Here is a 15,223-nt window from a genome sequence, read left to right on the forward strand (position 1 = left end):
AGGCACTACACTAAAGCCTCAGTAACCCTCCCCATTAGGAAGAAGTAGGCCCTTTGAAAGCAAGATGGCGCTCCAGCAGCACACACTACTTTACAAATGAATGCACATCACTTGTGCATGCTGTTATACACACGGATGGGTTTCACGGTGGCATCTACATACGCACACTACCACCCCCCTCCCATGCCCTCCCATCGCTCTTTGATGTGCTCTTTGTGGAGCATTTAGAAACAGAGCTCTGCACTCGATCTGAGACAGCCCTGTGAATGAGTGGGGTGCTAACCTGCTGAGCCAGGTTCCTCTTAGCCAATTCAACTTCCTTTTGGAGGTCTCTCCTTCTCTCAGGCAACAGAAGGTCATCCTTAGGGATAGCTTCGATCTGGAAGCCAGAATTTAAAATAGGCGCTGTAAGGAAAATACTGTCCGATACCATACGCTCAACCCCAGTACACACTTTTGAAACTGGCAGGCAAAGCGTGATTCCTGATCACACAGGCACTTCCTACTCTGGTTACATTTTGTAAAACCAATGTGAAGTAAAATATGAAGATCTACCAAAATTACACAGTCTGTTAGCTACACATGTTTTATCTTTTATAAGTAAATTTTAATAGCTGACATTTAGTGAGCAGCATCTAAACTTGTGGTGGTGTGGGGCCTAGACCCACGATTTTACTGACTCCTCACAAATGCCCTGAGGCATCCAGCTGTTTGGGAGAAAGTGACAGAAGGACTTGCCTCACGGGTACAGGTGCAAACCCAGGTAGGCACTGCTCTGTATGACCGCTGCACACATTGACACCCCCCCCACACGCTCTAACCCCCGCAAGCTATGACCCCCACAAGCACTGACCCCCACAAGCTCTGACCCCCACGCATTCTGACGTCTGCACACGACACACTCTGACCACTGCACCCCGAACACTCTGACCACTGCACCCCGCAGGCTATGACCACTGCACACCACAAACTGCACCCCGCACACTCTGACCACTGCACCCCACACACTCTGAGCACTGCACCCCACACACTCTGACCACTGCACCCCGCACACTCTGACCCATCCCGCACGCTCTGACCACTGCACCCCACACACTCTGACAACTGCACCCCACACACTGACCAGTGCACACCACACACTGCACCCCGCACACTCTGACCACTGCACCACGCACACTCTGACCACTGCACCCCGCACACTCTGACCACTGCACCCCGCACACTCTGACCACTGCACCCCGCACACTCTGACCACTGCACCCCGCACAATCTGACCACTGCACCCCGCACACTCTGACCACTGCACCCCGCACACTCTGACCACTGCACCCCACACACTATGACCACTGCACCCCGCACACTCTGACCACTGCACACCAGACACTCTGACCACTGCACCCCGCACACTCTGACCACTGCACCCTGCACACTCTGACCCATCCCGCACGCTCTGACCACTGCACCCCACACACTCTGACCACTGCACCCCGCACACTCTGACCACTGCACACGACACACTGCACCCCGCACATTCTGACTACTGCACCCGGCACACTCTGACCACTACACACCACACACTCTGACCACTGCACCCCGCACACACTGACCACTGCACCCCGCACACTCTGACGCATCCCGCACACTCTGACCACTGCACACCACACACTCTGACCACTGCACACCACACACTCTGAGCACTGCACCCCACACACTCTGACCACTGCACCCCGCACACTCTGACCACTGAACACCACACACTCTGACCACTGCACCGGGCACACTCTGACCACTGCACCCCGCACACTCTGACCCATCCCGCACGCTCTGACCACTGACCCACACACTCTGACCACTGCACCCCGCACACTCTGACCACTGCACACCACACACTGCACCCCGCACACTCTGACCACTGCACCCCGCACACTCTGACCCATCCCGCACGCTCTGACCACTGCACCACACACACTCTGACCACTGCACCCCGCACACTCTGACCACTGCACCTCGCACACTCTGACCACTGCACCCCGCACACTCTGACCACTGCACACCACACACTCTGACCACTGCACCCCGCACACTCTGACCACTGCACCCCGCACACTCTGACCCATCCCGCACGCTCTGACCACTGACCCACACACTCTGACCACTGCACCCCGCACACTCTGACCACTGCACACCACACACTGCACCCCGCACACTCTGACCACTGCACCCCGCACACTCTGACCACTGCACCCCGCACACTCTGACCCATCCCGCACGCTCTGACCACTGCACCCCGCACACTCTGACCACTGCACCCTACACACTCTGACCACTGCACACCACACACTCTGACCACTGCACCCCGCACACTCTGACCACTGAACCCCGCACACTCTGACCACTGCACCCCGCAAACTCTGACCACTGCACCAAGCACACTCTGACCACTGCACCCCGCACACTCTGGCCACTGCATCCCGCACACTGCACACCACAAACTGCACACGATACACTGCACACCACACACTCTGACCACTGCACCCCGCACACTCTGACCACTGCACCCCGCACACTCTGACCACTGCACCCCACACACTCTAACCACTACACACCACACACTCTGACCACTGCACCCCACACACTCTGACCACTGCACCCCGCACACTCTGACCCATCTCGCACGCTCTGACCACTGCATCCCGCACACTCTGACCACTGCACCCCGCACACTCTGACCCATCCCGCACACTTTGACCACTGCACCCCGCACACTCTGACCACTGCACCCCACACACTCTGACCACTGCACACCACACACTCTGACCAATGCACACTACACACTGCACCCCGCACCCTCTGACAACTGCACCCCGCACACTCTGACCACTGCACCCCACACACTCTGACCACTGCACCCCGCACACTCTGACCACTGCACCCCGCACACTCTGACCCATCCCGCACGCTCTGACCACTGCACCCCGCACACTGCACACCACACACTGCACACCACACACTGCACACCATACACTGCACACCACACACTGCACCCCGCACACTCTGACCACTGCACACTCTGAGCACTGCACCCCGCACACTCTGACGACTGCACACCAGACACTCTGACCACTGCACACCACACACTCTGACCACTGCACCCCACACACTCTGACCACTGCACACCACACGCTCTGACCACTGCACCCCGCACACTCTGACCACTGCACCCCGCACACTCTGACCACTGCACCCCGCACACTCTGACAACTGCACACCACACACTGCACCCCACACACTCTGACCACTGCACCCCGCACACTCTGACCCATCCCGCACACTCTGACCACTGCACCTCGCACACTCTGACCACTGCACCCCGCACACTCTGACCACTGCACCCCGCACACTCTGACCACTGCACCCCGCACACTCTGACCACTGCAACCCGCACACTCTGACCACTGCACCCCGCACACTCTGACCACTGCACCCCGCACACTCTGACCACTGCACCCCGCACACTCTGACCACTGCACCCCGCACACTCTGACCACTGCACCCCGCACACTCTGACCACTGCACCCCGCACACTCTGACCACTGCACCCCGCACACTCTGACCACTGCACACCAGACACTCTGACCACTGCACACCAGACACTTTGACCACTGCACCCCGCACACTCTGACCCATCCCGCACGCTCTGACCACTGCACCCCACACACTCTGACCACTGCATCCCGCACACTCTGACCACTGCACACCACACACTGCACCCCGCACATTCTGACTACTGCACCCCGCACACTCTGACCACTGCACAGCACACATCTGTCCACTGCACCCCGCACACTCTGACCACTGCACGCCGCACACTCTGACGCATCCCGCACACTCTGAGCACTGCACACCATACACTCTGACCACTGCACACCACACACTCTGACCACTGCACCCCGCACACTCTGACCACTGCACCCCGCACACTCTGACCACTGAACACCAGACACTCTGACCACTGCACCCGGCACACTCTGACCACTGCACCCCGCACACTCTGACCCATCCCGCACGCTCTGACCACTGACACACACACTCTGACCACTGCACCCCGCACACTCTGACCACTGCACACCACACACTGCACCCCGCACACTCTGACCACTGCACCCCACACACTCTGACCACTGCACACCGCACACTCTGACCACTGCACCCCGCACACTCTGACCACTGCACCCCGCACACTCTGACCACTGCACCCCGCACACTCTGACCACTGCACCCCGCACACTCTGACCACTGCACCCCGCACACTCTGACCACTACACACCACACACTCTGACCACTGCACCCCGCACACTCTGACCACTGAACCCCGCACACTCTGAAGACTGCACCAAGCACACTCTGACCACTGCACCCCGCACATTCTGACCACTGCATCCTGCACACTGCACACCACAAACTGCACACGATACCCTGCACACCACACACTCTGACCACTGCACCCCGCACACTCTGACCACTGCACCCCGCACACTCTGACCACTGAACCCCACACACTCTGAACACTGCACCCCGTACACTCTGACCACTGCACCCCGCAGACTCTGACCACTGCACCCCGCACACTCTAACCACTGCACACCACACACTCTGACCACTGCACCCCACACACTCTGACCACTGCACCCCGCACACTCTGACCCATCTCGCACGCTCTGACCACTGCACCCCGCACACTCTGACCACTGCACCCCGCACACTCTGACCCATCCCGCACACTCTGACCACTGCACCCCGCACACTCTGACCACTGCACCCCGCACACTCTGACCACTCCACCCCACACACTCTGACCACTGCACCCCGCACACTCTGACCACTGCACCCCGCACACTCTGACCCATCCCGCACGCTCTGACCACTGCACCCCGCACACTGCACACCACACACTGCACACCAGACACTGCACACCATACACTGCACACCACACACTGCACCCCGCACACTCTGACCACTGCACACTCTGAGCACTGCACCCCGCACACTCTGACCACTGCACACCAGACACTCTGACCACTGCACACCACACACTCTGACCACTGCACCCCACACACTCTGACCACTGCACACCACACGCTCTGACCACTGCACCCCGCACACTCTGACCACTGCACCCCGCACACTCTGACAACTGCACACCACACACTGCACCCCGCACACTCTGACCACTGCACCCCGCACACTCTGACCCATCCCGCACGCTCTGACCACTGCACCCCACACACTCTGACCACTGCACCCCGCACACTCTGACCACTGCACCTCGCACACTCTGACCACTGCACCCCGCACACTCTGACCACTGCACCCCGCACACTCTGACCACTGCACCCCGCACACTCTGACCACTGCACCCCGCACACTCTGACCACTGCACCCCGCACACTCTGACCACTGCACCCCGCACACTCTGACCACTGCACCCCGCACACTCTGACCACTGCACCCCGCACACTCTGACCACTGCACCCCGCACACTCTGACCACTGCACCCCGCACACTCTGACCACTGCACACCAGACACTTTGACCACTGCACCCCGCACACTCTGACCACTGAACCCCGCACACTCTGACCCATCCCGCACGCTCTGACCACTGCACCCCACACACTCTGACCACTGCACCCCGCACACTCTGACCACTGCACACCACACACTGCACCCCGCACATTCTGACTACTGCACCCCGCACACTCTGACCACTGCACACCACACACTCTGTCCACTGCACCCCGCACACTCTGACCACTGCACGCCGCACACTCTGACGCATCCCGCACACTCTGAGCACTGCACACCACACACTCTGACCACTGCACACCACACACTCTGACCACTGCACCCCGCACACTCTGAGCACTGCACCCCACACACTCTGAACACTGCACCCCGCACACTCTGACCACTGCACACCGCACACTCTGACCACTGCACCCGGCACACTCTGACCACTGCACCCCGCACACTCTGACCCATCCCGCACGCTCTGACCACTGACACACACACTCTGAACACTGCACCCCGCACACTCTGACCACTGCACACCGCACACTCTGACCACTGCACCCCGCACACTCTGACCACTGCACCCCGCAGACTCTGACCACTGCACCCCGCACACTCTAACCACTGCACACCACACACTCTGACCACTGCACCCCACACACTCTGACCACTGCACCCCGCACACTCTGACCCATCTCGCACGCTCTGACCACTGCATCCCGCACACTCTGACCACTGCACCCCGCACACTCTGACCCATCCCGCACACTCTGACCACTGCACCCTGCACACTCTGACCACTGCACCCCACACACTCTGACCACTGCACACCACACACTCTGACCAATGCACACTACACACTGCACCCCGCACCCTCTGACCACTGCACCCCGCACACTCTGACCACTGCACCCCACACACTCTGACCACTGCACCCCGCACACTCTGACCACTGCACCCCGCACACTCTGACCCATCCCGCACGCTCTGACCACTGCACCCCGCACACTGCACACCACACACTGCACACCACACACTGCACACCATACACTGCACACCACACACTGCACCCCGCACACTCTGACCACTGCACACTCTGAGCACTGCACCCCGCACACCCTGACGACTGCACACCAGACACTCTGACCACTGCACACCACACACTCTGACCACTGCACCCCACACACTCTGACCACTGCACACCACACGCTCTGACCACTGCACCCCGCACACTCTGACCACTGCACCCCGCACACTCTGACCACTGCACCCCGCACACTCTGACAACTGCACACCACACACTGCACCCCACACACTCTGACCACTGCACCCCGCACACTCTGACCCATCCCGCACACTCTGACGACTGCACCTCGCACACTCTGACCACTGCACCCCGCACACTCTGACCACTGCACCCCGCACACTCTGACCACTGCACCCCGCACACTCTGACCACTGCACCCCGCACACTCTGACCACTGCACCCCGCACACTCTGACCACTGCACCCGCACACTCTGACCACTGCACCCCGCACACTCTGACCACTGCACCCCGCACACTCTGACCACTGCACCCCGCTCACTCTGACCACTGCACACCACACACTCTGACCACTGCACCCCACACACTCTGACCACTGCACCCCGCACACTCTGACCCATCCCGCACGCTCTGACCACTGCACCCCGCACACTCTGACCACTGCACCCCGCACACTCTGACCCATCCCGCACACTCTGACCACTGCACCCCGCACACTCTGACCACTGCACCCCGCACACTCTGACCACTGCACACCACACACTCTGACCACTGCACACTACACACTGCACCCCGCACCCTCTGACCACTGCACCCCGCACACTCTGACCACTGCACCCCACACACTCTGACCACTGCACCCCGCACACTCTGACCACTGCACCCCGCACACTCTGACCCATCCCGCACGCTCTGACCACTGCACCCCGCACACTGCACACCACACACTGCACACCACACACTGCACACCATACACTGCACCCCGCACACTCTGACCACTGCACACTCTGAGCACTGACCCACACACTCTGACCACTGCACCCCGCACACTCTGACCACTGCACACCACACACTGCACCCCGCACACTCTGACCACTGCACCCCGCACACTCTGACCACTGCACCCCGCACACTCTGACCCATCCCGCACGCTCTGACCACTGCACCCCTTACACTCTGACCACTGCACCCCGCACACTCTTACCACTGCACCCCGCACACTCTGACCACTGCACCCCGCACACTCTTACCACTGCACCCCGCACACTCTGACCACTGCACCCCACACACTCTGACCACTGCACCCCGCACACTCTGACCACTGCACCCCGCACACTCTGACCACTGCACCCCGCACACTCTGACCACTGCACCCCGCACACTCTGACCACTGCACCAAGCACACTCTGACCACTGCACCCCGCACACTCTGACCACTGCATCCCGCACACTGCACACCACACACTGCACACCATACACTGCACACCACACACTCTGACCACTGCACCCCGCACACTCTGACCACTGCACCCCGCACACTCTGACCACTGCACCCCACACACTCTGACCACTGCACCCCGCACACTCTGACCCATCCCGCACGCTCTGACCACTGCACCCCGCACACTCTGACCACTGCACCCCGCACACTCTGACCCATCCCGCACACTCTGACCACTGCACCCCGCACACTCTGACCACTGCACCCCGCACACTCTGACCACTGCACACCACACACTCTGACCACTGCACACTACACACTGCACCCCGCACCCTCTGACCACTGCACCCCGCACACTCTGACCACTCCACCCCACACACTCTGACCACTGACCCCGCACACTCTGACCACTCTACCCCGCACACTCTGACCCATCCCGCACGGTCTGACCACTGCACCCCGCACACTGCACACCACACACTGCACACCACACACTGCACACCATACACTGCACACCACAAACTGCACCCCGCACACTCTGACCACTGCACACTCTGAGCACTGCACCCCGCACACTCTGACCACTGCACACCAGACACTCTGACCACTGCACACCTCACACTCTGACCACTGCACCCCACACACTCTGACCACTGCACACCACACGCTCTGACCACTGCACCCCGCACACTCTGACCATTGCACCCCGCACACTCTGACCACTGCACACCACACACTGCACCCCGCACACTCTGACCACTGCACCCCGCACACTCTGACCCATCCCGCACGCTCTGACCACTGCACCCCACACACTCTGACCACTGCACCCCGCACACTCTGACCACTGCACCCCGCACACTCTGACCACTGCACCCCGCACACTCTGACCACTGCACCCCCACACTCTGACCACTGCACCCCGCACACTCTGACCACTGCACCCCGCACACTCTGACCACTGCACACCACACACTCTGACCACTGCACACCACACACTCTGACCACTGCACCCCGCACACTCTGACCCATCCCGCACGCTCTGAACACTGCACCCTGCACACTCTGACCACTGCACCCCGCACACTTTGACCACTGCACACCACACACTGCACCCCGCACACTCTGACCACTGCACCCCGCACACTCTGACCACTGCACCCCGCACACTCTGACCCATCCCGCACGCTCTGACCACTGCACCCCTTACACTCTGACCACTGCACCCTACACACTCTGACCACTGCACACCACACACTCTGACCACTGCACCCTGCACACTCTGACCACTGCACCCCGCACACTCTGACCACTGCACCCCGCACACTCTGACCACTGCACCCCGCACACTCTGACCACTGCACCCCGCACACTCTGACCACTGCATCCCGCACACTGCACACCACACACTGCACAGGATACACTGCACACCACACACTCTGACCAATGCACCCCGAACACTCTGACCACTGCACCCCGCACACTCTGACCACTGCACCCCACACACTCTGACCACTGCACCCCGTACACTCTGACCACTGCACCCCGCACACTCTGACCACTGCACCCCGCACACTCTGACCACTGCACACCACACACTCTGACCACTGCACCCCACACACTCTGACCACTGCACCCCGCACACTCTGACCCATCCCGCACGCTCTGACCACTGCACAGCGCACACTCTGACCACTGCACCCCGCACACTCTGACCACTGCACACCACACACTCTGACCACTGCACACTACACACTGCACCGGGCACCCTCTGACCACTGCACCCCGCACACTCTGACCACTGCACCCCACACACTCTGACCACTGCACCCCACACACTCTGACCACTGCACCCCGCACACTCTGACCCATCCCGCACGCTCTGACCACTGCACCCCGCACACTCTGTCCACTGCACCCCGCACACTCTGACCACTGCACACCACACACTCTTGTCACTGCACCCCGCACACTCTGAACACTGCACCCCGCACACTCTGACCACTGCACACCGCACACTCTGACCCATCCCGCACGCTCTGACCACTGCACCCTGCACACTGCACACCACACACTGCACACCACACACTGCACACCATACACTGCACACCACACACTGCACCCCGCACACTCTGACCACTGCACACTCTGAGCACTGCACCCCGCACAATCTGACCACTGCACACCAGACACTCTGACCACTGCACACCACACACTCTGACCACTGCACCCCACACACTCTGACCACTGCACCCCGTACACTCTGACCACTGCACCCCGCACACTCTGACCACTGCACCTTGCACACTCTGACCACTGCACCCCGCACACTCTGACCCATCCCGCACGCTCTGACCACTGCACCCCGCACACTCTGACCACTGCACACCACACACTCTGACCACTGCACCCCGCACACTCTGACCACTGCACCCCGCACACTCTTACCACTGCACCCCGCACACTCTGACCACTGCACACCAGACACTCTGACCACTGCACACCAGACACTTTGACCACTGCACACCACACACTCTGACCACTGCACCCCCACACTCTGACCACTGCACCCCGCACACTCTGACCACTGCACCCCGCACACTCTGACCACTGCACACCACACACTCTGACCACTGCACACCACACACTCTGACCACTGCACCCCGCACACTCTGACCCATCCCGCACGCTCTGAACACTGCACCCTGCACACTCTGACCACTGCACCCCGCACACTTTGACCACTGCACACCACACACTGCACCCCGCACACTCTGACTACTGCACCCCGCACACTCTGACCACTGCACACCACACACTCTGACCACTGCACCCCGCACACTCTGACCACTGCACCCTGCACACTCTGACGCATCCCGCACACTCTGACCACTGCACACCACACACTCTGACCACTGCACCCCGCACACTCTGACCACTGCACCCCGCACACTCTGAGCACTGCACCCCACACACTCTGACCACTGCACCCCGCACACTCTGACCACTGAACACCACACACTCTGACCACTGCACCCGGCACACTCTGACCACTGCACCCCGCACACTCTGACCCATCCTGCACGCTCTGACCACTGACCCCACACACTCTGACCACTGCACCCCGCACACTCTGAACACTGCACACCACACACTGTACCCCGCACACTCTGACCACTGCACCCCGCACACTCTGACCCATCTCGCACGCTCTGACCACTGCACCCCACACACTCTGACCACTGCACCCCGCACACTCTGTCCACTACACCCCGCACACTCTGACCACTGCACCCCGCACACTCTGACCACTGCACCCCGCACACTCTGACCACTGCACCCGCACACTCTGACCACTGCACCCCACACACTCTGACCACTGCACCCCGCACACTCTGACCACTGCACACCACACACTCTGACCACTGCACCCCGCACACTCTGACCACTGCACCCCGCACATTCTGACCCATCCCGCACGCTCTGACCACTGACCCACACACTCTGACCACTGCACCCCGCACACTCTGACCACTGCACACCACACACTGCACCCCGCACACTCTGACCACTGCACCCCGCACACTCTGACCACTGCACCCCGCACACTCTGACCCATCCCGCACGCTCTGACCACTGCACCCCTTACACTCTGACCACTGCACCCTACACACTCTGACCACTGCACACCACACACTCTGACCACTGCACCCTGCACACTCTGACCACTGCACCCCGCACACTCTGACCACTGCACCCCGCACACTCTGACCACTGCACCCCGCACACTCTGACCACTGCACCCCGCACACTCTGACCACTGCATCCCGCACACTGCACACCACACACTGCACAGGATACACTGCACACCACACACTCTGACCACTGCACCCCGAACACTCTGACCACTGCACCCCGCACACTCTGACCACTGCACCCCACACACTCTGCCCACTGCACCCCGTACACTCTGACCACTGCACCCCGCACACTCTGACCACTGCACCCCGCACACTCTGACCACTGCACACCACACACTCTGACCACTGCACCCCACACACTCTGACCACTGCACCCCGCACACTCTGACCCATCCCGCACGCTCTGACCACTGCACCCCGCACACTCTGACCACTGCACCCCGCACACTCTGACCACTGCACACCACACACTCTGACCACTGCACACTACACACTGCACCGGGCACCCTCTGACCACTGCACCCCGCATACTCTGACCACTGCACCCCACACACTCTGACCACTGCACCCCACACACTCTGACCACTGCACCCCGCACACTCTGACCCATCCCGCACGCTCTGACCACTGCACCCCGCACACTCTGTCCACTGCACCCCGCACACTCTGACCACTGCACACCACACACTCTTGTCACTGCACCCCGCACACTCTGAACACTGCACCCCGCACACTCTGACCACTGCACACCGCACACTCTGACCCATCCCGCACGCTCTGACCACTGCACCCTGCACACTGCACACCACACACTGCACACCACACACTGCACACCATACACTGCACACCACACACTGCACCCCGCACACTCTGACCACTGCACACTCTGAGCACTGCACCCCGCACACTCTGACCACTGCACACCAGACACTCTGACCACTGCACACCACACACTCTGACCACTGCACCCCACACACTCTGACCACTGCACCCCGTACACTCTGACCACTGCACCCCGCACACTCTGACCACTGCACCTTGCACACTCTGACCACTGCACCCCGCACACTCTGACCCATCCCGCACGCTCTGACCACTGCACCCCGCACACTCTGACCACTGCACACCACACACTCTGACCACTGCACCCCGCACACTCTGACCACTGCACCCCGCACACTCTTACCACTGCACCCCGCACACTCTGACCACTGCACCCCACACACTCTGACCACTGTACCCCACACACTCTGACCACTGCACCCCGCACACTCTGACCCATCCCGCACGCTCTGACCACTGCACCCCGCTCACTCTGACCACTGCACCCCGCACACTCTGACCACTGCACACCACACACTCTGACCACTGCACCCCGCACACTCTGACCACTGCACACCACACACTCTCACTACTGCACCCTGCACACTCTGACTACTGCACCCTGCACACTCTGACCCATCCTGCACGCTCTGACCACTGTACCCCGCACACTGCACACCACACACTGCACACCACACACTGCACACCACACACTGCACACCATACTCTGCACACCACACACTGCACCCCGCACACTCTGACCACTGCACACTCTGACCACTGCACCCCACACACTCTGACCATTGCACCCCGCACACTCTGACCACTGCACACCACACACTCTGACCACTGCACCCCGCACACTCTGACCACTGCACCCCGCACACTCTGACCACTGCATCCCGCACACTGCACACCACACACTGCACACCATACACTGCACACCACACACTCTGACCACTGCACCCCGCACACTCTGACCACTGCACCCCACACACTCTGACCACTGCACCCCGTACACTCTGACCACTGCACCCCGCACACTCTGACCACTGCACCCCGCACACTCTGACCACTGCACACCACACACTCTGACCACTGCACCCCACACACTCTGACCACTGCACCCCGCACACTCTGACCCATCCCGCACGCTCTGACCACTGCACCCCGCACACTCTGACCACTGCACCCCGCACACTCTGACCCATCCCGCACACTCTGACCACTGCACCCCGCACACTCTGACCACTGCACCCCGCACACTCTGACCACTGCACCCCGCACACTCTGACCACTGCACCCCGCACACTCTGACCACTGCACACCACACACTCTGACTACTGCACCCTGCACACTCTGACTACTGCACCCTGCACACTCTGACCCATCCTGCACGCTCTGACCACTGCACCCCGCACACTCTGACCACTGCACCCCGCACACTCTGACCCATCCCGCACACTCTGACCACTGCACCCCGCACACTCTGACCACTGCACCCCGCACACTCTGACCACTGCACACCACACACTCTGACCACTGCACACTACACACTGCACCCCGCACCCTCTGACCACTGCACCCCGCACACTCTGACCACTGCACCCCACACACTCTGACCACTGCACCCCGCACACTCTGACCACTGCACCCCGCACACTCTGACCCATCCCGCACGCTCTGACCACTGCACCCCGCACACTGCACACCACACACTGCACACCACACACTGCACACCATACACTGCACCCCGCACACTCTGACCACTGCACACTCTGAGCACTGCACCCCGCACACTCTGACCACTGCACACCAGACACTCTGACCACTGCACACCACACACTCTGACCACTGCACCCCACACACTCTGACCACTGCACCCCGTACACTCTGACCACTGCACCCCGCACACTCTGACCACTGCACCCTGCACACTCTGACCCATCCTGCACGCTCTGACCACTGCACCCCGCACACTGTACACCACACACTGCACCCCACACACTGCACACCACACACTGCACACCATACACTGCACACCACACACTGCACCCCGCACACTCTGACCACTGCACACTCTGACCACTGCACCCCGCACACTCTGACCATTGCACCCCGCACACTCTGACCACTGCACACCACACACTCTGACCACTGCACCCCGCACACTCTGACCACTGCACACCACACACTCTGACCACTGCACCCCGCACACTCTGACCACTGCACCCCGTACATCTGACCACTGCACCCCGCACACTCTGACCACTGCACCCCGCACAATCTGACCCATCCCGCACACTCTGACCACTGCACCCCACACACTCTGACCACTGCACCCCGCACACTCTGACCCATCCCGCACACTCTGACCACTGCACCCCGCACACTCTGACCACTGCACACCACACACTCTGACCACTGCACCCCGCACACTCTGACCACTGCACCCTGCACACTCTGACCACTGCACCCTGCACACTCTGACCACTGCACACCACACACTGCACACCACACACTCTGACCACTGCACCCCACACACTCTGACCACTGCAGCCCGCACACTCTGACCCATCCCGCACACTCTGACCACTGCACCCCACACGCTTTGACCACTGCACACTCTGACCACTGCACCCCA

At 61.2% G+C, this 15,223-nt stretch overlaps 1 protein-coding gene across 1 annotated transcript in view; it reads right to left on the minus strand.

Annotated features, from left to right (window-relative positions):
* The window catches only part of LOC121434611 (coiled-coil domain-containing protein 146-like), a 138,306-nt gene that overhangs the window by 16,363 nt on the left and 106,720 nt on the right, over positions 1 to 15,223 (minus strand). The window contains exon 10 of the mRNA XM_041633524.1: positions 284 to 379. Coding sequence (XP_041489458.1) covers positions 284 to 379 — 96 coding nt within the window. The remainder of the gene's footprint in view (positions 1 to 283; positions 380 to 15,223) is intronic.

Source organism: Microtus oregoni, unplaced genomic scaffold (genome assembly GCF_018167655.1).
Source record: "Microtus oregoni isolate MIOR12 unplaced genomic scaffold, Mior012 000044F_ref0000062, whole genome shotgun sequence".
In the NCBI taxonomy this organism is placed as follows: domain Eukaryota; kingdom Metazoa; phylum Chordata; class Mammalia; order Rodentia; family Cricetidae; genus Microtus; species Microtus oregoni.